General features: G+C 44.7%; 4 protein-coding genes across 7 annotated transcripts in view; all 4 read left to right on the top strand.

Moving 5' to 3' along the window:
- The window catches only part of LOC137035640 (collagen alpha-3(VI) chain-like), a 114,723-nt gene that overhangs the window by 8,709 nt on the left and 80,130 nt on the right, over positions 1-25,884 (top strand). The window lies entirely within an intron of this gene.
- LOC137035450 (collagen alpha-3(VI) chain-like) lies at positions 407-10,374 on the top strand. Its single transcript, XM_067408743.1, has 9 exons — positions 407-620; positions 1,073-1,654; positions 2,320-2,919; positions 3,277-3,462; positions 3,842-4,429; positions 4,601-5,191; positions 8,150-8,749; positions 8,923-9,522; positions 9,710-10,374. Exons 1-9 carry the CDS (start codon positions 407-409, stop codon positions 10,372-10,374), a joined length of 4,626 nt encoding a protein of 1,541 aa, XP_067264844.1.
- LOC137035449 (collagen alpha-3(VI) chain-like) lies at positions 2,397-13,214 on the top strand. Its single transcript, XM_067408742.1, has 9 exons — positions 2,397-2,919; positions 3,842-4,041; positions 4,300-4,429; positions 4,601-5,191; positions 8,150-8,749; positions 8,923-9,522; positions 9,710-10,306; positions 11,560-12,192; positions 12,332-13,214. The coding sequence occupies exons 1-9, from the start codon at positions 2,397-2,399 to the stop codon at positions 12,961-12,963; spliced, it is 4,506 nt and encodes a 1,501-aa protein (XP_067264843.1). The 3' UTR covers positions 12,964-13,214.
- Positions 10,533-11,540, top strand: LOC137035662 (collagen alpha-3(VI) chain-like). Its single transcript, XM_067409154.1, has one exon. The coding sequence runs from the start codon at positions 10,700-10,702 to the stop codon at positions 11,342-11,344; it is 645 nt and encodes a 214-aa protein (XP_067265255.1). The 5' UTR covers positions 10,533-10,699; the 3' UTR covers positions 11,345-11,540.

Genomic DNA, 25,884 nt, shown 5'->3' with positions numbered 1-25,884 from the left:
CTGTATCTTAGTTGATGCCAAAGATGTTGCAAAAGATATTGTGTTCCTTTTGGATGGTTCTGATGGTACTAAAAGTGGATTTGGTGCAGTGTGTGACTTTGTTCAAAGAGTTGTTGAGAAACTTCATGTGGAAGAGAGCAAATACAGAGTGTCTGTGGTTCAGTACAGTGAGAATCCAGTGGTTGACTTCTATCTCAAGACTTACTCAACAAAGACAGAGGTTCTAAATGCTATAAAGGTCCTGAAACATAAAGGTGGAAAACTAGCTAACACTGGTGCAGCCCTCCAGTTTGTGAGGCACCAGGTTTTCACTTCTTCATCTGGGAGTAGACGACTTCATGGAATTCCTCAAATACTAATATTGTTGAGTAGCAGGCCATCTAATGATGAAATAATAGGACCTGCCATGGCCCTGAAAGATCTTGAAATAGTGATAGTTAGCATTGGTGTGAAAAATGCAGATATAAATGAGCTGAAAACTGTGTCAATCCAGTCTCAATTCACACATTATACTGATCAATTTGATGACCTCCCTTCAGTAGAGCCACAAATTGTTTCAATCCTAAAGAATATCCCAAAAGAATCTAGAATTCCTAAAACAGAAATTCTAGACTCAGCTGGTAAGAGCTTTCACTATAAGCAATAAATAAACAGTTATTTAGGCGTTGAGTCTGCTACAAGCCTTAAATGTAAATGTCATATAAATTGCTATATAGGTTGATATTTTAAGATGTGTGGAACTGAAAATTCCTTTTTACTTAAATCTTTCTTCTTAGATATTTTCTCTTGTCTTCCATGTCTTTTGTTGACATCTTTTGCACATAAAGATGTTCATTCCATGGGAGTATTTTTGAACTATACTTTCAAGAGCTTTTTCTTATTCAACGCTGTTCACATCCTGACCCACAAAATAATTTTTGAGGGGTCGATGTCAATATTCTTTGATTTACTTGCATATATTTTGCTCTTGTACTCTTTTAAAGCTTTTGCTATTCAATTTATACATTGAATGATTCAGATGTGTTCCAATATCCTTTTTCTTTTTCTTTTCTTGGTAACTTGCCTGATCCAGGAATTAAAAAACGGGATATAGTTTTTCTCCTTGATGGCTCAGATGACTCCAGAAATGGACTTCTTGCCATCCGTGAGTTTATTCGGAGAATGGCAGAGGATCTTGACATTGACCAGGACATTGCTCGAGTTGCTGTAATACAGTACAGTGAAGATGCTTTGCCTCATTTCCTACTTAATACTTACAGTAGTAAGAGAGCTGTAATTTATGCCATTAATGGCCTCACTGCAAAAGGTGGAAGGAACCTAAATACTGGGGCAGCGCTAAAGTATGTCAGGGACCATGTTTTCACTACTGCTTCTGGAAGTAGACATCAGCTAGGAGTCCCTCAGCTGTTGATTTTTATGACTGGTGGAGGGTCCAGTGATGATGTGGCAGGTCCCGCTGAAGATCTCAAAAACTTTGGAGTTCTGTCCATTGCCATTGGAATAAAAAATGCTGTAGAGGCAGAGCTCCAAAGCATAGCATTTTCACCTAGATTTCTTTTTAATCTTCCAGTCTTTGGTGAACTTTTACATATACAGCCCGATATTCTCTCCTTTATCAAATCCAAATTGGAAATAGAACCCCCTACTATCATTGGTAAGGATAACTACACTTGGCATTTTCCTCAAGTTCAAGCTTTTTCTTTTAACTTTAAGCATTTGATAGTTTGGACATGAAAATCTACTTTCTCTTCACTAAACTGCTCACTTTAACCGTGAGGCCATTTATTGATCGATTCAGCTTTTTAACATATGTTAAAGACTGGCAATTAATGGCCTTTGCCACTAAATATTTACTTTTTTCCTGTTCTGTTTATCTTTTGCTTTTTCCATCAGAGAACTTTCATGTTTTTCCACTGGTTCTCTCAACCATGGAAGAGTCTTACTACTTGCGGAGATTCCTCTTCATTTTAAGCTCTTGTTTGAGCCAATGATTTCTTAATCATTGTTGGTGTTTCATCAATAGCAACTCCTTGTTCTTACTTTTTCTGTTCTAGTTGCTTGATTGATCTTATTCATGTGAGTGTGAAAAAACACTATTGATATTCCATCATAATAGATTTTTTGTTTCAGATATTGACAGCAAAGACAGAACAGAAATATAGCAAAGTTTCTATTTGGAATGTAAATTTGATTAAAATTGTTCACATATGAATTTTATTGTTAATACCATGGAAAATATTACTGTGGGCTGTTGTTTTGTCTTACACTTTTTATATAAATTAAGGCCATTTTACTAAAGCCATTTAATTTTCATCCCAGTTGAATTGGATACAGCTCAAAGAGACATTGTCTTTATCTTGGATGGGTCTGATGACACCAGGGACGCGTTTAAACAAATGTGTCAGTTTGTTCAAAGAGTGGTGGACAAACTCAATATCGGGCTCAGTGGAGACAGAGTGTCTTTAGTCCAATACAGCAGAGAGCCACAAGTTCATTTTTACCTGAACACACATGCCACAAAGCAAGAAGTTCTCAATTCAATTGAGAATCTGCAACACCAGGGAGGAAGTCCCCTCAACACAGGAAGAGCCCTTGATTATACAAAAAAGAACATATTCATTGCCTCTTCTGGGAGCAGACTCCTGGATGGGGTTCCTCAGATTCTTGTGCTTGTGACTGGAGGAAGGTCTCAGGATGATGTTAGAGCTCCAGCTGCTGCTCTGAAACAGGACCAAATTGTTCCACTCAGTATTGGCAATCAAAATGCAGATGTTATTCAACTCCAGGCAATCTCGTATACTCCTGGTCATGCTCTTACTGTTCCTCAGTTTGATGACCTTCAAACCATTGAGCAGAAGCTTCTATCATATGTAAAAAGAGTTCCTCGTCAGCCCAAGAGGCTTCCACCAACTACAACAGGTAAGGAAAAAAATTCTGTTTTTCTTCCTTTTTTTGTTGTTGTTGTTGTTTTTTCGTGGTTGATTTAAAGGTGATATGGACTTGTGACATGACTATATGTATATTTATGCTCAGTTGCAACAGATGCTGAAAAAAGAGATATTGTTTTTTTAATCGATGCCTCGGATGGCTCAAAGGGAAGTTTCTTAGGAATGCAAAACTTTGTTCAGAACCTGGTTCAGAAACTGAATGTGGCACCAAATAAAGATCACATTTCATTGGTCCAGTACAGTGATGATGCAGCTTTTGATTTTCTTTTGAATACACATTCATCATCAGATGATGTTATAAATCATGTGAAACGTCTAATTCATAAAGGAGGAAGCCTGCGTCACACTGGGGCAGCCTTACAGTATGTAAAAGACAACCTGTTTACTGCTGCTGCAGGGAGTAGACATTTGGAGGGTGTGCCACAGTTTCTAATTCTGCTGAGTTCTGGAAGGTCTAATGATGACATACGTGGTCCAGTCAAAGCTTTGAAAGACACTGGTGTCATTTCATTAAGTATTGGCACCACAAATGCTGATACACTTGAGTTACAAACAATATCCCATCAACCAAACTACTTTTTCATTTCTGAATTTGAGAACACTCTTGATGTTCAAGAGAATATCTTAGCATTAATAAAAGGGGTATCTTACCAACGGCCAACGGCAACAATGACTTCTCAGGTCTCTGGTAAGAGATTTCTTTAATTTACTAATGTATGTGTGTACACCAGCCACTGACAGCAGTGTTTTATGTATTATACGACATGATAGCATAAATAATGCCTTTATAAATTCTTAGATAATTTTTTAATTCAGTGTAAACACGTGATCTAGTGTTGTAGAATATGCTATTAAAATTCTCTATTATAGTAAATCTAATTTCTTTATTACAGAATCTGTTAAAAGGGATGTTGCATTTCTTATTGATGGCTCTGATGATTCTAAAATTGGTTTTGAGGCAATTCGCAGTTTTATCCAGAGGGTAGTTGAGAGTCTAAATGTGGAGGAAAATCTGGATAGGGTGGCAGTTGTTCAGTACAGTCGGGATCCCACAGCTAATTTTTATCTCAGCTCATACTCAACCAAAAAAGAGGTACTAAATTCAATACGTTCTATGAGGCACAAAAGTGGAAGGCCACTGAACACTGGAGCTGCTTTACTGTTTATTCAAGAAAATATATTTACACCATCCTCTGGAAGCAGACGTCGTGAGGGTGTACCTCAGATTCTGTACTTATTTAGTGGTGGTAGATCTGGTGATGATGTCAGAACCATTTCACAGAATTTAAGAGAAAACAACATAAAAGTCTTTACAATCGGCACAAGAAATGCTGATACTCTTGAATTACAGACAATGTCTTCAACACCAGCCTATGCTTTCTCTGTCCCTGACTTCACCTCCATCAACAGCATTGCCCAAAGAGTTGCCTCTGTTTTGATAAGTGGGGATGAAATACCTGAGCAATTTCCAACTCCTGAGGGTAAGAATTCTAATAACTGATATCTTTTCTTAAACATGCTGTTATGTTAAATGAAGAAGAGACTTACAGATGAAGATAGATTAGCTACCATATGTACTGTAATTTTGGCTTTGTTGTTTAAGTACTTTTGTCTTTCCTTCATGGAAATATTCTTCCCTTTGTTTATTTTAGGACAGGCTTTGGATGCAGGAAGAAATATTGTGTTTCTTATTGACGGATCTGATGATGCTAGTGATAGGTTCACAGCTATACGAGAATTTGTGGCAAGTTTGGCAGAAACGTTTGATGTTGGCCAAGAAAAAGATCAAATTGCTGTTGTGCAGTTCAGTAATACTGCAGCAACAAGCTTTAATCTCAGTACATACTCATCCTCTTCTGAGGTGGCAGATGCTGTACGCAATCTCAAACCAAAAGGAGGAAGGCCACAATATATTGGCCAGGCTCTACAATTTGTTAAAGACAATATTTTTACCCCTAGAGTTGGAAGTCAGCAAATGGACACTGTTAGCCAAAATCTTGTGCTTGTGGCTGGTGGCAGATCAAGAGATTCTCCTCATGGACCAGCTAATGCACTAAAGAGTATGGGAGTAGCCATTTTTGCCATTGGGTCAAGGCTGACAGATCCCATTGAAATGGAAGCCATTTCTTCTCAGACAGATTATGCTATGGCTGTTTATGATTTTCATGACTTAAACAATGTCCGTCAAAGCCTGCTGACAAAACTTATGGGTGTAAGACAAAAAGGAGACACTAAAGTTGATGGTAAGAATTAAAAATGATAAAACTTGATTTGAAGAAGGGTATAGAAGTTCTAAAAATACATGTTAAGAATGCAGGTTTACAGGCCTGTGGTTTCTATTCCTGGTCCTGGGGACCCAATGCTCTGCACATTTCTCCTTTATTTAGAGAGACATACAAATAGTGCAGAGCAGTGGTTCCCATGCAGGACCAGGATTGAAAACCACTGATACTGGCTGATCATTTCAAGTTTCTGCTATTCTGAATACTTTAATTCTCTCTAAGAATTGCTATTCTCTCTAATCCTATAATTATTACAATTCTAGGTATAGGATTTAAAAGGGATATTGCTTTTCTTGTGGATGGTTCGGACAGTACAAGAAGAGGATTTCCAGAAATACGTGATTTTCTGTACAATATTATCACAAATCTTAATGTGGGAATTGATAATGATAGAATCTCAGTAATTCAGTACAGCAATGTGGCTGTGGCAAATTTTTATTTAAATTCATTCTTAAGAAAGGAAGATGTATTGAATGCAGTAAAAGTGCTTAGCCATAAAGGTGGAAGGCCCTTAAACACAGGATCTGCCCTTCAATACATAAGGGAAAATATCTTTATAAGTGCCTCAGGGAGCAGGCACAAAGAAGGCACCCCTCAAATATTAATTCTTCTGACAAGTGGAAAATCCAGGGACAGCATTTCTGAAGCAACCTTTGCTCTTAAAAAAACTGGGGTATTAATATATGGAATAGGAGGAAAGTACTCAGACTCTGATGAATTAAATACAATTTCTTCTGAAAATAATGTGATCTCATTGGCTGACTTCAGTGAATTACCAAAAATCCAAGTACAGCTACTGGAAGCAATGAAAGCCAATCCAAGTTACAACAAAAAGGAATTGATAGGTAAGTGTAATACTGCTTCTTTTAAATAATGAGTGAAATGATTTGGTAACACTTTACAGGTGCATTAAAATGCATTAATTCATACTTAAATGCACAGATAATCCTGAGTAAATGTATGACTCGTGAAGAACTGTAAATAATACCACTGGAGGCAAGTCTTGAAGAACCCAAACGTAGCTTTATTGAACCTAAAACATGATCAAACAAAACAAAGACTTGTCATGTCATGGCATTGCAAAACAAGAAACAAGAACATAACCTTACCCACAGTGGTACTAGACCAAGAACAAGGCAAACATGAGGGCTTAAATACACAAGGACTAATCACAAACAAGGAACACCTGTGCACAAACAAGACAATGAACCGAAAGGTGTGTTCTAAACTGTGCTGGCTGACTCAGGCGGCTGCTCTCGAATCGCTCTTGTGATACTTTGAAGCCATAGGTCACAGTCGCATGGCGTCAGTGCTGTCTCAAGTCGGACAAAATATCTCACGCACTACTTCAAGTCAGCCGCCGATCGGTCTGTGCAGCGCTGCTTAAAGTCGAACAAGCCTAATGAGAACGTGAAAACTGAACACATGACAAAGGGAGCACATGGCAGGATCACATGACTAGAACATGACAAATAAAGGTGTGTTCGACAATAGGCTTGTTCAACTTGATGCAGCGCCGCACAGACCAATCGGCAGCTGACTTGAAGCAGTGCATGCTGGTAAGAAATTTTGTCCGACTTGAGATTTAATTAGGTTGTTTTAAAATATATGAATACATTTCTCTCTGGTTTTGATTGGCAGCTGTAGTACCTTTTATGGTTATTGGAAGAGAAGAAAATAAAATCACAAAATTAAAAAATTAAAATTAAAAATTAAAATAAATATGCACAGACTAAATTTTAATTGGTAAGATGAATCTAAACTCAGTAGTTGGCCTAAAGTCTGTATATTGATTTACCCCATTACAATAGTCCATTTACAGTAAAAAGTCCATGTATCATAAAAATACACTAAGTTGTAGGTTTAAAATTGTACATAAGGCACATTTAATGTCCAACATCAAATATTTTAGCAAAATGTATATTTTAGACAGAATTATTGCGCTTCTATTACATCCTGTCTGTTTAGTGCGCATTCACACAGTAGCGCTCGTTCACTGTGAAGTTTAGCAGCAAAATGGAAATATTTGCATGACTTTCTAACATTTACAGATGGAGAATAAACTTGTGAAAATTAAGTTATATACTGAGGAAAACACCATCTCAAAATAGCACAAAACATATGCTTTTTGCTATGGTGGATCGATATTGTAAAGTTCTACTTCTGTAGTTATTTTGGCGAATGTGACTCAAAAGTAATACAGGAGTAGTGTAACACATTACAATTCTGAGACAGTAATGTTGTGAGGTAAAGAATTACTTTTAAATAACAGTAACAAGTAATCTATAATGTATTATAGTTTGGAAGTAACTTGCACAACACTGTGTATTAATGATTTCCACATCAGCAACTAATAAATAATCTGATTAATAGGTTAAGCCATATATGAATTGTTATTAATTAAATGTGTCATCATAGATTCATTTCCTGTCATAATTTAGTATTAACTAATAGTATAAATGAGAGTGTTATGTGGTCGAAGCCATAAATTTCAACATTCAGCCATCTGATTAATAGATTTAGACATATGAATTGCTATAAATTAAATCTGTCATCACGGATAAATTCCTTCCAAATAACTACTGTCGTATTGTTATGCATTGTGCTGAGTTATTAATCAGCCATAGTCATAGAATAGATTAATAGTCATAGAAATCGTTAAATAATGATTCATTAAAACAGATGTTTTATGCAGAACTCTAGCAATGTATTATTATTATTATTATTATTATTAATAAGTTAAAAAATCTGGCTATTATTATATGATATATTTCAATAATAGTAATTAAACATTTGTATTTCTACTCAAGAACAAGAATTAAGTTAAAACAATAATTTTCAACTATAACATTTTTCTTAATAATATGTATTGTATTGCATTGTGCTCCCCTATTTCAATGATCAATGTTTGTTTCATAGCTGAGGGTGATAGAAAGAGGAGAGATGTTGTCTTCCTGTTGGATGGATCGGATGGCACTAAGAATGGGTTCCCAGCAATGAAAGAATTTGTGCAAAGAATGGTGGAGAAATTGGAAGTAGCTGAGAACAGAGATCGCATTTCTGTGGTCCAGTACAGCAGAGACCCAGAGGCCCATTTCTATCTGAACACGTACACGACAAAGGAAGAAGTTCTTGACAGTGTCAGAGGTCTGCGGCACAAAGGAGGCAGACCCCTCTACACGGGGGCAGCGCTCCAGTACGTCAGAGACAATGTCTTTACTGCCTCCTCCGGCAGCAGACGGCTGGAAGCTGTGCCGCAGATACTGGTTTTGCTTAGCGGGGGAAGGTCATTTGACAGTGTTGAGGCAGCAGCCTCTTCTCTCAAAGAGCTTGGCGTCTTGACCTTTGGAATAGGATCGAGGGGCTCTGATAGCAGAGAATTGCAGAGAATTTCATACGACCCCAATTATGCTCTGTCCGTGTCCGACTTCAGCGAGCTCCCAAATGTCCAAGAGCAGCTGCTGGCCTCTGTCCAGGCTGTTTCAATTCCCATCACTCCAACCACACCGACTGTAACCGGTATGTGCATGGCAGAACTTTACGATACGCTGTGTCTTGTCTTTCTACTTGATGTCCCAACTTTTTTTTTTACGCACAGCTTAGACGGTTAATGAGGTGATGAACTGATGTGTCATTATCAAGGTTATCGACATTTATGTAGTGTTAATGATGCTGTTTTCCCCCCCTCTTAGCTGAATACGTCGCACCCAGAAAGGACGTAGTGTTTCTGCTGGACGGTTCAGATGGCACTAGGAATTCTTTCCCAGCTATGCGTGATTTTGTGCAAAGAGTAGTGGAGCAATTCAACATAGAGCCAAACAGAGACCGTGTTTCTGTGGTGCAGTACAGTAGAGACGCCGAGGTCCATTTCTATCTGAACAGCTACACGACAAAGGAAGACGTTCTCGACCGTGTCAGAGGTCTGAGACACAAAGGAGGTAGACCCCTCTACACGGGGGCAGCGCTCCAGTACGTCAGAGACAATGTCTTTACTGCCTCCTCCGGCAGCAGACGGTTGGAGGGTGTGCCGCAGGTACTGATCCTGCTTAACGGGGGAAGGTCATTCGACAGTGTTGATGCAGCAGCCTCCTCTCTGAAAGAGCTTGGCGTCTTGACTTTCGGAATAGGATCGAGGGGCTCTGATAGCAGAGAACTGCAGAAAATCTCATACGACCCCAATTATGCTCTTTCCGTGTCCGACTTCAGTGAGCTTCCAAACGTCCAAGAGCAGCTGCTGGCCTCTGTCCAGGCTGTTGCAATGCCCATTACTCCAACTACCCCGACTCTCACCGGTATGTGCATGGCAGAACTTTACGAGAGCTAGCTCACAGCCTGTGCTTTGTTGATCTTTCTAAGTAGTTGTGAGCAGTGGGACCATTACCCACAGCTTAGGTAGTCGATGAGGTGGTTAAACTAATGTGACATTCTAAAGATGTTTTCAAATAACCTGGTGTGAATGACGCTGTTTTCTTTTCCTAGCTGATGATGCCATACCCAGAAAGGACGTAGTGTTTCTGCTGGACGGTTCAGATGGCACTAGAAATATATTCCCAGCGATGCGTGAATTTGTGCAAAGAGTAGTGGAGCAATTCAACATAGAGGCAAACAGAGACCGTGTTTCTGTGGTGCAGTACAGTAGAGACGCTGAGGTCAATTTCTATCTGAATACCTACTCGACAAAAGGGGAGATCCTGAACACTGTCAGAGGTCTGAGGCATAGAGGAGGGAGACCCCTCAAAACAGGGGCAGCTCTCCAGTACGTGAGGGACAGTGTCTTCACTGCCTCTGCGGGGAGTAGAAAGCAAGAGGGTGTCCCTCAGATTCTTATCCTCCTCAGTGGAGGGCGGTCAAGCGATAACATAGATGCACCTGCCTCTGCCCTGAAAGAGAGCGGAATCTTGATTTTTGGCATCGGCACCAGAAATTCGAGCAGAGAGGTGCTGAGAATTGCCAACGATCCTACCTATGCACAGTCCATCAATGAATTCTCTGATCTTCCCAGTGTCCAGCAGCAGTTTATCAGCTCCCTCAACAATGCGCTTGAAGAAGTCAAGCCAACGACACCTACCGTGGCGGGTAAGACAGATTCCCACACGTCTCTTGGATTTGAACTCTTCAGGGTGTTAAGCAGTGCTGAGTTTTAAAGTGTTTGTATGTTTGCTCGTTCATCAGTTTTATGGCACAGTTTTTGTCTTTTGATGAAAATATCCCTTAAATTATACACCTAATTTTGTCGTGTTGTAGTCATTAGGTTTAGGCAGCTCTACTCTGACCGAAATGAGATTCTATTTTAGCACACAGTAGTAACATTTGACCGTTAGATTGGCTGCAAAATAGCTGAAAGGATAGGAGAGTTGTTTCCCTTTTGTAGTTGCCGAGTAGAGCGCGCATACGCCCCGCAGACAATATCAGATACCCAGGGCTCACGTGACTTTGTGTTCCATTCCATTACCCGCAGCTGAGCGAAGGATGGCTAGGAGGGATGTAGTGTTCCTGTTGGATGGTTCAGATGGCACAAGGAGCTCTTTCCCTGCAATGCGTGACTTTGTTGAGAGGATGGTGGAGAGACTGAATGTGTCTGAGAACAGAGACCGTGTGTCTGTGGTCCAGTACAGCAGAGATCCAGAGGCCCATTTCTATCTTAACACATACTCAAGAAAGGAGGACGTGCTTGACACGCTCAGGGGTCTGAGGCACAAAGGAGGGAGACCCCTCAACACAGGGGCAGCTCTGCAGTACGTGAGGGACAATGTCTTCACTGCCTCCGCTGGAAGCAGACTTGTAGAAGGTGTGCCTCAGTTACTGATTCTGCTGAGTGGTGGAAGGTCATTTGATAATGTTGACACGCCAGCCTCATCCCTGAAAGAGCTGGGAGTGCTTATCTTTGGGATAGGGTCAAGGAGCTCAGACAGCAGGGAACTCCAGAAGATCTCCCATGAGCCTAGTTATGCACTCTCAGTGAGTGACTTCGCTGACCTTCCCAGTGTCCAACAGCAGCTTTTCACCAACATTAACACAGTCTTTGTAGAGGCCACGTCTATCACTACCACAACGATAGGTAAGAAAAAGCCAAACTGGCTTCCTGTAATTCCTCCCATTTTAATATGGTTATAGAGACATGAGCCTTATTGTTCCTCTAGTTCTAATGAGTTGCAGAAGGAACTGTATTTCTTCCTGAAGAGTAAAACTTAATTGGAGGTGACACGATATCGAAAACACAAAAAGCATGATTGAGCACCAAGCGTGTAATACACTGTGTTTTTCTCTGTCTTTCTCTCTCTCTCTCCTTACAATGTCCCCCACCTGATCCATGAATGTCTGTTTCTTAGCTGAGGGCCGTAGACAGAGGAGAGATGTTGTCTTCCTGCTGGATGGATCAGATGGCACTAGGAATGGGTTCCCAGCAATGAAAGAATTTGTGCAAAGAATGGTGGAGAAATTGGAAGTAGCTGAGAACAGAGATCGCGTTTCTGTGGTCCAGTACAGCAGAGACCCAGAGGCCCATTTCTATCTGAACACGTACACGACAAAGGAAGAAGTTCTTGACAGTGTCAGAGGTCTGCGGCACAAAGGAGGCAGACCCCTCTACACGGGGGCAGCGCTCCAGTACGTCAGAGACAATGTCTTTACTGCCTCCTCCGGCAGCAGACGGCTGGAGGCTGTGCCGCAGATACTGGTTTTGCTTAGCGGGGGAAGGTCATTTGACAGTGTTGAGGCAGCAGCCTCTTCTCTCAAAGAGCTTGGCGTCTTGACCTTTGGAATAGGATCGAGGGGCTCTGATAGCAGAGAATTGCAGAGAATTTCATACGACCCCAATTATGCTCTGTCCGTGTCCGACTTCAGCGAGCTCCCAAATGTCCAAGAGCAGCTGCTGGCCTCTGTCCAGGCTGTTTCAATTCCCATCACTCCAACCACACCGACTGTAACCGGTATGTGCATGGCAGAACTTTACGATACGCTGTGTCTTGTCTTTCTACTTGATGTCCCAACTTTTTTTTTACGCACAGCTTAGACGGTTAATGAGGTGATGAACTGATGTGTCATTATCAAGGTTATCGACATTTACGTGGTGTTAATGATGCTGTTTTCCCCCCCTCTTAGCTGAATACGTCGCACCCAGAAAGGACGTAGTGTTTCTGCTGGACGGTTCAGATGGCACTAGGAATTCTTTCCCAGCTATGCGTGATTTTGTGCAAAGAGTAGTGGAGCAATTCAACATAGAGCCAAACAGAGACCGTGTTTCTGTGGTGCAGTACAGTAGAGACGCCGAGGTCCATTTCTATCTGAACAGCTACACGACAAAGGAAGACGTTCTCGACCGTGTCAGAGGTCTGAGACACAAAGGAGGTAGACCCCTCTACACGGGGGCAGCTCTCCAGTACGTCAGAGACAATGTCTTTACTGCCTCCTCCGGCAGCAGACGGTTGGAGGGTGTGCCGCAGGTACTGATCCTGCTTAACGGGGGAAGGTCATTCGACAGTGTTGATGCAGCAGCCTCCTCTCTGAAAGAGCTTGGCGTCTTGACTTTCGGAATAGGATCGAGGGGCTCTGATAGCAGAGAACTGCAGAGAATCTCATACGACCCCAATTATGCTCTTTCCGTGTCCGACTTCAGTGAGCTTCCAAACGTCCAAGAGCAGCTGCTGGCCTCTGTCCAGGCTGTTGCAATGCCCATCACTCCAACTACCCCGACTCTCACCGGTATGTGCATGGCAGAACTTTACGAGAGCTAGCTCACAGCCTGTGCTTTGTTGACCTTTCTAAGTAGTTGTGAGCAGTGGGACCATTACCCACAGCTTAGGTAGTCGATGAGGTGGTTAAACTAATGTGACATTCTAAAGATGTTTTCAAATAACCTGGTGTGAATGACGCTGTTTTCTTTTCCTAGCTGATGATGCCGTACCCAGAAAGGACGTAGTGTTTCTGCTGGACGGTTCAGATGGCACTAGAAATACATTCCCAGCGATGCGTGAATTTGTGCAAAGAGTAGTGGAGCAATTCAACATAGAGGCAAACAGAGACCGTGTTTCTGTGGTGCAGTACAGTAGAGACGCTGAGGTCAATTTCTATCTGAATACCTACTCGACAAAAGGGGAGATCCTGAACACTGTCAGAGGTCTGAGGCATAGAGGAGGGAGACCCCTCAACACAGGGGCAGCTCTCCAGTACGTGAGGGACAGTGTCTTCACTGCCTCTGCGGGGAGTAGAAAGCAAGAGGGTGTCCCTCAGATTCTTATCCTCCTCAGTGGAGGGCGGTCAAGCGATAACATAGATGCACCTGCCTCTGCCCTGAAAGAGAGCGGAATCTTGATTTTTGGCATCGGCACCAGAAATTCGAGCAGAGAGGTGCTGAGAATTGCCAACGATCCTACCTATGCACAGTCCATCAATGAATTCTCTGATCTTCCCAGTGTCCAGCAGCAGTTTATCAGCTCCCTCAACAATGCGCTTGAAGAAGTCAAGCCAACGACACCTACCGTGGCGGGTAAGACAGATTCCCACACGTCTCTTGGGTTTGAACTCTTCAGGGTGTTAAGCAGTGCTGAGTTTTAAAGTGTTTGTATGTTTGCTCGTTCATCACTTTTATGGCACAGTTTTTGCCTTTTGATGAAAATATCCCTTAAATTATACACCTAATTTTGTCGTGTTGTAGTCATTAGGTTTAGGCAGCTCTACTCTGACCGAAATGAGATTCTATTTTAGCACACAGTAGTAACATTTGACCGTTAGATTGGCTGCAAAATAGCTGAAAGGATAGGAGAGTTGTTTCCCTTTTGTAGTTGCCGAGTAGAGCGCGCATACGCCCCGCAGACAATATCAGATACCCAGGGCTCACGTGACTTTGTGTTCCATTCCATTACCCGCAGCTGAGCGAAGGATGGCTAGGAGGGATGTAGTGTTCCTGTTGGATGGTTCAGATGGCACAAGGAGCTCTTTCCCTGCAATGCGTGACTTTGTTGAGAGGATGGTGGAGAGACTGAATGTGTCTGAGAACAGAGACCGTGTGTCTGTGGTCCAGTACAGCAGAGATCCAGAGGCCCATTTCTATCTTAACACATACTCAAGAAAGGAGGACGTGCTTGACACGCTCAGGGGTCTGAGGCACAAAGGAGGGAGACCCCTCAACACAGGGGCAGCTCTGCAGTACGTGAGGGACAATGTCTTCACTGCCTCCGCTGGAAGCAGACTTGTAGAAGGTGTGCCTCAGTTACTGATTCTGCTGAGTGGTGGAAGGTCATTTGATAATGTTGACACGCCAGCCTCATCCCTGAAAGAGCTGGGAGTGCTTATCTTTGGGATAGGGTCAAGGAGCTCAGACAGCAGGGAACTCCAGAAGATCTCCCATGAGCCTAGTTATGCACTCTCAGTGAGTGACTTCGCTGACCTTCCCAGTGTCCAACAGCAGCTTTTCACCAACATTAACACAGTCTTTGTAGAGGCCACGTCTATCACTACCACAACGATAGGTAAGAAAAAGCCAAACTGGCTTCCTGTAATTCCTCCCATTTTAATATGGTTATAGAGACATGAGCCTTATTGTTCCTCTAGTTCTAATGAGTTGCAGAAGGAACTGTATTTCTTCCTGAAGAGTAAAACTTAATTGGAGGTGACACGATATCGAAAACACAAAAAGCATGATTGAGCACCAAGCGTGTAATACACTGTGTTTTTCTCTGTCTTTCTCTCTCTCTCTCCTTACAATGTCCCCCACCTGATCCATGAATGTCTGTTTCTTAGCTGAGGGCCGTAGACAGAGGAGAGATGTTGTCTTCCTGCTGGATGGATCAGATGGCACTAGGAATGGGTTCCCAGCAATGAAAGAATTTGTGCAAAGAATGGTGGAGAAATTGGAAGTAGCTGAGAACAGAGATCGCGTTTCTGTGGTCCAGTACAGCAGAGACCCAGAGGCCCATTTCTATCTGAACACGTACACGACAAAGGAAGAAGTTATTGACAGTGTCAGAGGTCTGCGGCACAAAGGAGGCAGACCCCTCTACACGGGGGCAGCGCTCCAGTACGTCAGAGACAATGTCTTTACTGCCTCCTCCGGCAGCAGACGGCTGGAGGCTGTGCCGCAGATACTGGTTTTGCTTAGCGGGGGAAGGTCATTTGACAGTGTTGAGGCAGCAGCCTCTTCTCTCAAAGAGCTTGGCGTCTTGACCTTTGGAATAGGATCGAGGGGCTCTGATAGCAGAGAATTGCAGAGAATTTCATACGACCCCAATTATGCTCTGTCCGTGTCCGACTTCAGCGAGCTCCCAAATGTCCAAGAGCAGCTGCTGGCCTCTGTCCAGGCTGTTTCAATTCCCATCACTCCAACCACACCGACTGTAACCGGTATGTGCATGGCAGAACTTTACGATACGCTGTGTCTTGTCTTTCTACTTGATGTCCCAACTTTTTTTTTTTTACGCACAGCTTAGACGGTTAATGAGGTGATGAACTGATGTGTCATTATCAAGGTTATCGACATTTACGTGGTGTTAATGATGCTGTTTTCCCCCCCTCTTAGCTGAATACGTCGCACCCAGAAAGGACGTAGTGTTTCTGCTGGACGGTTCAGATGGCACTAGGAATTCTTTCCCAGCTATGCGTGATTTTGTGCAAAGAGTAGTGGAGCAATTCAACATAGAGCCAAACAGAGACCGTGTTTCTGTGGTGCAGTACAGTAGAGACGCCGAGGTCCATTTCTATCTGAACAGCTACACGACAAAGGAAGACGTTCTCGACCGTGTCAGAGGTCTGAGACACAAAGGAGGTAGACCCCTCTACACGGGGGCAGCTCTCCAGTACGTCAGAGACAATGTCTTTACTGCCTCCTCCGGCAGCAGACGGTTGGAGGGTGTGCCGCAGGTACTGATCCTGCTTAACGGGGGAAGGTCATTCGACAGTGTTGATGCAGCAGCCTCCTCTCTGAAAGAGCTTGGCGTCTTGACTTTCGGAATAGGATCGAGGGGCTCTGATAGCAGAGAACTGCAGAGAATCTCATACGACCCCAATTATGCTCTTTCCGTGTCCGACTTCAGTGAGCTTCCAAACGTCCAAGAGCAGCTGCTGGCCTCTGTCCAGGCTGTTGCAATGCCCATCACTCCAACTACCCCGACTCTCACCGGTATGTGCATGGCAGAACTTTACGAGAGCTAGCTCACAGCCTGTGCTTTGTTGACCTTTCTAAGTAGTTGTGAGCAGTGGGACCATTACCCACAGCTTAGGTAGTCGATGAGGTGGTTAAACTAATGTGACATTCTAAAGATGTTTTCAAATAACCTGGTGTGAATGACGCTGTTTTCTTTTCCTAGCTGATGATGCCGTACCCAGAAAGGACGTAGTGTTTCTGCTGGACGGTTCAGATGGCACTAGAAATACATTCCCAGCGATGCGTGAATTTGTGCAAAGAGTAGTGGAGCAATTCAACATAGAGGCAAACAGAGACCGTGTTTCTGTGGTGCAGTACAGTAGAGACGCTGAGGTCAATTTCTATCTGAATACCTACTCGACAAAAGGGGAGATCCTGAACACTGTCAGAGGTCTGAGGCATAGAGGAGGGAGACCCCTCAACACAGGGGCAGCTCTCCAGTACGTGAGGGACAGTGTCTTCACTGCCTCTGCGGGGAGTAGAAAGCAAGAGGGTGTCCCTCAGATTCTTATCCTCCTCAGTGGAGGGCGGTCAAGCGATAACATAGATGCACCTGCCTCTGCCCTGAAAGAGAGCGGAATCTTGATTTTTGGCATCGGCACCAGAAATTCGAGCAGAGAGGTGCTGAGAATTGCCAACGATCCTACCTATGCACAGTCCATCAATGAATTCTCTGATCTTCCCAGTGTCCAGCAGCAGTTTATCAGCTCCCTCAACAATGCGCTTGAAGAAGTCAAGCCAACGACACCTACCGTGGCGGGTAAGACAGATTCCCACACGTCTCTTGGGTTTGAACTCTTCAGGGTGTTAAGCAGTGCTGAGTTTTAAAGTGTTTGTATGTTTGCTCGTTCATCAGTTTTATGGCACAGTTTTTGCCTTTTGATGAAAATATCCCTTAAATTATACACCTAATTTTGTCGTGTTGTAGTCATTAGGTTTAGGCAGCTCTACTCTGACCGAAATGAGATTCTATTTTAGCACACAGTAGTAACATTTGACCGTTAGATTGGCTGCAAAATAGCTGAAAGGATAGGAGAGTTGTTTCCCTTTTGTAGTTGCCGAGTAGAGCGCGCATACGCCCCGCAGACAATATCAGATACCCAGGGCTCACGTGACTTTGTGTTCCATTCCATTACCCGCAGCTGAGCGAAGGATGGCTAGGAGGGATGTAGTGTTCCTGTTGGATGGTTCAGATGGCACAAGGAGCTCTTTCCCTGCAATGCGTGACTTTGTTGAGAGGATGGTGGAGAGACTGAATGTGTCTGAGAACAGAGACCGTGTGTCTGTGGTCCAGTACAGCAGAGATCCAGAGGCCCATTTCTATCTTAACACATACTCAAGAAAGGAGGACGTGCTTGACACGCTCAGGGGTCTGAGGCACAAAGGAGGGAGACCCCTCAACACAGGGGCAGCTCTGCAGTACGTGAGGGACAATGTCTTCACTGCCTCCGCTGGAAGCAGACTTGTAGAAGGTGTGCCTCAGTTACTGATTCTGCTGAGTGGTGGAAGGTCATTTGATAATGTTGACACGCCAGCCTCATCCCTGAAAGAGCTGGGAGTGCTTATCTTTGGGATAGGGTCAAGGAGCTCAGACAGCAGGGAACTCCAGAAGATCTCCCATGAGCCTAGTTATGCACTCTCAGTGAGTGACTTCGCTGACCTTCCCAGTGTCCAACAGCAGCTTTTCACCAACATTAACACAGTCTTTGTAGAGGCCACGTCTATCACTACCACAACGATAGGTAAGAAAAAGCCAAACTGGCTTCCTGTAATTCCTCCCATTTTAATATGGTTATAGAGACATGAGCCTTATTGTTCCTCTAGTTCTAATGAGTTGCAGAAGGAACTGTATTTCTTCCTGAAGAGTAAAACTTAATTGGAGGTGACACGATATCGAAAACACAAAAAGCATGATTGAGCACCAAGCGTGTAATACACTGTGTTTTTCTCTGTCTTTCTCTCTCTCTCTCCTTACAATGTCCCCCACCTGATCCATGAATGTCTGTTTCTTAGCTGAGGGCCGTAGACAGAGGAGAGATGTTGTCTTCCTGCTGGATGGATCAGATGGCACTAGGAATGGGTTCCCAGCAATGAAAGAATTTGTGCAAAGAATGGTGGAGAAATTGGAAGTAGCTGAGAACAGAGATCGCGTTTCTGTGGTCCAGTACAGCAGAGACCCAGAGGCCCATTTCTATCTGAACACGTACACGACAAAGGAAGAAGTTCTTGACAGTGTCAGAGGTCTGCGGCACAAAGGAGGCAGACCCCTCTACACGGGGGCAGCGCTCCAGTACGTCAGAGACAATGTCTTTACTGCCTCCTCCGGCAGCAGACGGCTGGAGGCTGTGCCGCAGATACTGGTTTTGCTTAGCGGGGGAAGGTCATTTGACAGTGTTGAGGCAGCAGCCTCTTCTCTCAAAGAGCTTGGCGTCTTGACCTTTGGAATAGGATCGAGGGGCTCTGATAGCAGAGAATTGCAGAGAATTTCATACGACCCCAATTATGCTCTGTCCGTGTCCGACTTCAGCGAGCTCCCAAATGTCCAAGAGCAGCTGCTGGCCTCTGTCCAGGCTGTTTCAATTCCCATCACTCCAACCACACCGACTGTAACCGGTATGTGCATGGCAGAACTTTACGATACGCTGTGTCTTGTCTTTCTACTTGATGTCCCAACTTTTTTTACGCACAGCTTAGACGGTTAATGAGGTGATGAACTGATGTGTCATTATCAAGGTTATCGACATTTACGTGGTGTTAATGATGCTGTTTTCCCCCCCTCTTAGCTGAATACGTCGCACCCAGAAAGGACGTAGTGTTTCTGCTGGACGGTTCAGATGGCACTAGGAATTCTTTCCCAGCTATGCGTGATTTTGTGCAAAGAGTAGTGGAGCAATTCAACATAGAGCCAAACAGAGACCGTGTTTCTGTGGTGCAGTACAGTAGAGACGCCGAGGTCCATTTCTATCTGAACAGCTACACGACAAAGGAAGACGTTCTCGACCGTGTCAGAGGTCTGAGACACAAAGGAGGTAGACCCCTCTACACGGGGGCAGCTCTCCAGTACGTCAGAGACAATGTCTTTACTGCCTCCTCCGGCAGCAGACGGTTGGAGGGTGTGCCGCAGGTACTGATCCTGCTTAACGGGGGAAGGTCATTCGACAGTGTTGATGCAGCAGCCTCCTCTCTGAAAGAGCTTGGCGTCTTGACTTTCGGAATAGGATCGAGGGGCTCTGATAGCAGAGAACTGCAGAGAATCTCATACGACCCCAATTATGCTCTTTCCGTGTCCGACTTCAGTGAGCTTCCAAACGTCCAAGAGCAGCTGCTGGCCTCTGTCCAGGCTGTTGCAATGCCCATCACTCCAACTACCCCGACTCTCACCGGTATGTGCATGGCAGAACTTTACGAGAGCTAGCTCACAGCCTGTGCTTTGTTGACCTTTCTAAGTAGTTGTGAGCAGTGGGACCATTACCCACAGCTTAGGTAGTCGATGAGGTGGTTAAACTAATGTGACATTCTAAAGATGTTTTCAAATAACCTGGTGTGAATGACGCTGTTTTCTTTTCCTAGCTGATGATGCCGTACCCAGAAAGGACGTAGTGTTTCTGCTGGACGGTTCAGATGGCACTAGAAATACATTCCCAGCGATGCGTGAATTTGTGCAAAGAGTAGTGGAGCAATTCAACATAGAGGCAAACAGAGACCGTGTTTCTGTGGTGCAGTACAGTAGAGACGCTGAGGTCAATTTCTATCTGAATACCTACTCGACAAAAGGGGAGATCCTGAACACTGTCAGAGGTCTGAGGCATAGAGGAGGGAGACCCCTCAACACAGGGGCAGCTCTCCAGTACGTGAGGGACAGTGTCTTCACTGCCTCTGCGGGGAGTAGAAAGCAAGAGGGTGTCCCTCAGATTCTTATCCTCCTCAGTGGAGGGCGGTCAAGCGATAACATAGATGCACCTGCCTCTGCCCTGAAAGAGAGCGGAATCTTGATTTTTGGCATCGGCACCAGAAATTCGAGCAGAGAGGTGCTGAGAATTGCCAACGATCCTACCTATGCACAGTCCATCAATGAATTCTCTGATCTTCCCAGTGTCCAGCAGCAGTTTATCAGCTCCCTCAACAATGCGCTTGAAGAAGTCAAGCCAACGACACCTACCGTGGCGGGTAAGACAGATTCCCACACGTCTCTTGGGTTTGAACTCTTCAGGGTGTTAAGCAGTGCTGAGTTTTAAAGTGTTTGTATGTTTGCTCGTTCATCAGTTTTATGGCACAGTTTTTGCCTTTTGATGAAAATATCCCTTAAATTATACACCTAATTTTGTCGTGTTGTAGTCATTAGGTTTAGGCAGCTCTACTCTGACCGAAATGAGATTCTATTTTAGCACACAGTAGTAACATTTGACCGTTAGATTGGCTGCAAAATAGCTGAAAGGATAGGAGAGTTGTTTCCCTTTTGTAGTTGCCGAGTAGAGCGCGCATACGCCCCGCAGACAATATCAGATACCCAGGGCTCACGTGACTTTGTGTTCCATTCCATTACCCGCAGCTGAGCGAAGGATGGCTAGGAGGGATGTAGTGTTCCTGTTGGATGGTTCAGATGGCACAAGGAGCTCTTTCCCTGCAATGCGTGACTTTGTTGAGAGGATGGTGGAGAGACTGAATGTGTCTGAGAACAGAGACCGTGTGTCTGTGGTCCAGTACAGCAGAGATCCAGAGGCCCATTTCTATCTTAACACATACTCAAGAAAGGAGGACGTGCTTGACACGCTCAGGGGTCTGAGGCACAAAGGAGGGAGACCCCTCAACACAGGGGCAGCTCTGCAGTACGTGAGGGACAATGTCTTCACTGCCTCCGCTGGAAGCAGACTTGTAGAAGGTGTGCCTCAGTTACTGATTCTGCTGAGTGGTGGAAGGTCATTTGATAATGTTGACACGCCAGCCTCATCCCTGAAAGAGCTGGGAGTGCTTATCTTTGGGATAGGGTCAAGGAGCTCAGACAGCAGGGAACTCCAGAAGATCTCCCATGAGCCTAGTTATGCACTCTCAGTGAGTGACTTCGCTGACCTTCCCAGTGTCCAACAGCAGCTTTTCACCAACATTAACACAGTCTTTGTAGAGGCCACGTCTATCACTACCACAACGATAGGTAAGAAAAAGCCAAACTGGCTTCCTGTAATTCCTCCCATTTTAATATGGTTATAGAGACATGAGCCTTATTGTTCCTCTAGTTCTAATGAGTTGCAGAAGGAACTGTATTTCTTCCTGAAGAGTAAAACTTAATTGGAGGTGACACAATATCGAAAACACAAAAAGCATGATTGAGCACCAAGCGTGTAATACACTGTGTTTTTCTCTGTCTTTCTCTCTCTCTCTCTCCTTACAATGTCCCCCACCTGATCCATGAATGTCTGTTTCTTAGCTGAGGGCCGTAGACAGAGGAGAGATGTTGTCTTCCTGCTGGATGGATCAGATGGCACTAGGAATGGGTTCCCAGCAATGAAAGAATTTGTGCAAAGAATGGTGGAGAAATTGGAAGTAGCTGAGAACAGAGATCGCGTTTCTGTGGTCCAGTACAGCAGAGACCCAGAGGCCCATTTCTATCTGAACACGTACACGACAAAGGAAGAAGTTCTTGACAGTGTCAGAGGTCTGCGGCACAAAGGAGGCAGACCCCTCTACACGGGGGCAGCGCTCCAGTACGTCAGAGACAATGTCTTTACTGCCTCCTCCGGCAGCAGACGGCTGGAGGCTGTGCCGCAGATACTGGTTTTGCTTAGCGGGGGAAGGTCATTTGACAGTGTTGAGGCAGCAGCCTCTTCTCTCAAAGAGCTTGGCGTCTTGACCTTTGGAATAGGATCGAGGGGCTCTGATAGCAGAGAATTGCAGAGAATTTCATACGACCCCAATTATGCTCTGTCCGTGTCCGACTTCAGCGAGCTCCCAAATGTCCAAGAGCAGCTGCTGGCCTCTGTCCAGGCTGTTTCAATTCCCATCACTCCAACCACACCGACTGTAACCGGTATGTGCATGGCAGAACTTTACGATACGCTGTGTCTTGTCTTTCTACTTGATGTCCCAACTTTTTTTTTTTTACGCACAGCTTAGACGGTTAATGAGGTGATGAACTGATGTGTCATTATCAAGGTTATCGACATTTACGTGGTGTTAATGATGCTGTTTTCCCCCCCTCTTAGCTGAATACGTCGCACCCAGAAAGGACGTAGTGTTTCTGCTGGACGGTTCAGATGGCACTAGGAATTCTTTCCCAGCTATGCGTGATTTTGTGCAAAGAGTAGTGGAGCAATTCAACATAGAGCCAAACAGAGACCGTGTTTCTGTGGTGCAGTACAGTAGAGACGCCGAGGTCCATTTCTATCTGAACAGCTACACGACAAAGGAAGACGTTCTCGACCGTGTCAGAGGTCTGAGACACAAAGGAGGTAGACCCCTCTACACGGGGGCAGCTCTCCAGTACGTCAGAGACAATGTCTTTACTGCCTCCTCCGGCAGCAGACGGTTGGAGGGTGTGCCGCAGGTACTGATCCTGCTTAACGGGGGAAGGTCATTCGACAGTGTTGATGCAGCAGCCTCCTCTCTGAAAGAGCTTGGCGTCTTGACTTTCGGAATAGGATCGAGGGGCTCTGATAGCAGAGAACTGCAGAGAATCTCATACGACCCCAATTATGCTCTTTCCGTGTCCGACTTCAGTGAGCTTCCAAACGTCCAAGAGCAGCTGCTGGCCTCTGTCCAGGCTGTTGCAATGCCCATCACTCCAACTACCCCGACTCTCACCGGTATGTGCATGGCAGAACTTTACGAGAGCTAGCTCACAGCCTGTGCTTTGTTGACCTTTCTAAGTAGTTGTGAGCAGTGGGACCATTACCCACAGCTTAGGTAGTCGATGAGGTGGTTAAACTAATGTGACATTCTAAAGATGTTTTCAAATAACCTGGTGTGAATGACGCTGTTTTCTTTTCCTAGCTGATGATGCCGTACCCAGAAAGGACGTAGTGTTTCTGCTGGACGGTTCAGATGGCACTAGAAATACATTCCCAGCGATGCGTGAATTTGTGCAAAGAGTAGTGGAGCAATTCAACATAGAGGCAAACAGAGACCGTGTTTCTGTGGTGCAGTACAGTAGAGACGCTGAGGTCAATTTCTATCTGAATACCTACTCGACAAAAGGGGAGATCCTGAACACTGTCAGAGGTCTGAGGCATAGAGGAGGGAGACCCCTCAACACAGGGGCAGCTCTCCAGTACGTGAGGGACAGTGTCTTCACTGCCTCTGCGGGGAGTAGAAAGCAAGAGGGTGTCCCTCAGATTCTTATCCTCCTCAGTGGAGGGCGGTCAAGCGATAACATAGATGCACCTGCCTCTGCCCTGAAAGAGAGCGGAATCTTGATTTTTGGCATCGGCACCAGAAATTCGAGCAGAGAGGTGCTGAGAATTGCCAACGATCCTACCTATGCACAGTCCATCAATGAATTCTCTGATCTTCCCAGTGTCCAGCAGCAGTTTATCAGCTCCCTCAACAATGCGCTTGAAGAAGTCAAGCCAACGACACCTACCGTGGCGGGTAAGACAGATTCCCACACGTCTCTTGGGTTTGAACTCTTCAGGGTGTTAAGCAGTGCTGAGTTTTAAAGTGTTTGTATGTTTGCTCGTTCATCAGTTTTATGGCACAGTTTTTGCCTTTTGATGAAAATATCCCTTAAATTATACACCTAATTTTGTCGTGTTGTAGTCATTAGGTTTAGGCAGCTCTACTCTGACCGAAATGAGATTCTATTTTAGCACACAGTAGTAACATTTGACCGTTAGATTGGCTGCAAAATAGCTGAAAGGATAGGAGAGTTGTTTCCCTTTTGTAGTTGCCGAGTAGAGCGCGCATACGCCCCGCAGACAATATCAGATACCCAGGGCTCACGTGACTTTGTGTTCCATTCCATTACCCGCAGCTGAGCGAAGGATGGCTAGGAGGGATGTAGTGTTCCTGTTGGATGGTTCAGATGGCACAAGGAGCTCTTTCCCTGCAATGCGTGACTTTGTTGAGAGGATGGTGGAGAGACTGAATGTGTCTGAGAACAGAGACCGTGTGTCTGTGGTCCAGTACAGCAGAGATCCAGAGGCCCATTTCTATCTTAACACATACTCAAGAAAGGAGGACGTGCTTGACACGCTCAGGGGTCTGAGGCACAAAGGAGGGAGACCCCTCAACACAGGGGCAGCTCTGCAGTACGTGAGGGACAATGTCTTCACTGCCTCCGCTGGAAGCAGACTTGTAGAAGGTGTGCCTCAGTTACTGATTCTGCTGAGTGGTGGAAGGTCATTTGATAATGTTGACACGCCAGCCTCATCCCTGAAAGAGCTGGGAGTGCTTATCTTTGGGATAGGGTCAAGGAGCTCAGACAGCAGGGAACTCCAGAAGATCTCCCATGAGCCTAGTTATGCACTCTCAGTGAGTGACTTCGCTGACCTTCCCAGTGTCCAACAGCAGCTTTTCACCAACATTAACACAGTCTTTGTAGAGGCCACGTCTATCACTACCACAACGATAGGTAAGAAAAAGCCAAACTGGCTTCCTGTAATTCCTCCCATTTTAATATGGTTATAGAGACATGAGCCTTATTGTTCCTCTAGTTCTAATGAGTTGCAGAAGGAACTGTATTTCTTCCTGAAGAGTAAAACTTAATTGGAGGTGACACGATATCGAAAACACAAAAAGCATGATTGAGCACCAAGCGTGTAATACACTGTGTTTTTCTCTGTCTTTCTCTCTCTCTCTCTCCTTACAATGTCCCCCACCTGATCCATGAATGTCTGTTTCTTAGCTGAGGGCCGTAGACAGAGGAGAGATGTTGTCTTCCTGCTGGATGGATCAGATGGCACTAGGAATGGGTTCCCAGCAATGAAAGAATTTGTGCAAAGAATGGTGGAGAAATTGGAAGTAGCTGAGAACAGAGATCGCGTTTCTGTGGTCCAGTACAGCAGAGACCCAGAGGCCCATTTCTATCTGAACACGTACACGACAAAGGAAGAAGTTCTTGACAGTGTCAGAGGTCTGCGGCACAAAGGAGGCAGACCCCTCTACACGGGGGCAGCGCTCCAGTACGTCAGAGACAATGTCTTTACTGCCTCCTCCGGCAGCAGACGGCTGGAGGCTGTGCCGCAGATACTGGTTTTGCTTAGCGGGGGAAGGTCATTTGACAGTGTTGAGGCAGCAGCCTCTTCTCTCAAAGAGCTTGGCGTCTTGACCTTTGGAATAGGATCGAGGGGCTCTGATAGCAGAGAATTGCAGAGAATTTCATACGACCCCAATTATGCTCTGTCCGTGTCCGACTTCAGCGAGCTCCCAAATGTCCAAGAGCAGCTGCTGGCCTCTGTCCAGGCTGTTTCAATTCCCATCACTCCAACCACACCGACTGTAACCGGTATGTGCATGGCAGAACTTTACGATACGCTGTGTCTTGTCTTTCTACTTGATGTCCAAACTTATAATTTTACGCACAGCT

The sequence above is a fragment of the Chanodichthys erythropterus genome, chromosome 14, assembly GCF_024489055.1.
Source record: "Chanodichthys erythropterus isolate Z2021 chromosome 14, ASM2448905v1, whole genome shotgun sequence".
Taxonomy (NCBI): Eukaryota; Metazoa; Chordata; class Actinopteri; order Cypriniformes; family Xenocyprididae; genus Chanodichthys; species Chanodichthys erythropterus.
Note: the sequence above shows the minus strand (reverse complement) of the source record. Positions and strands in the feature narration are given on the sequence as shown.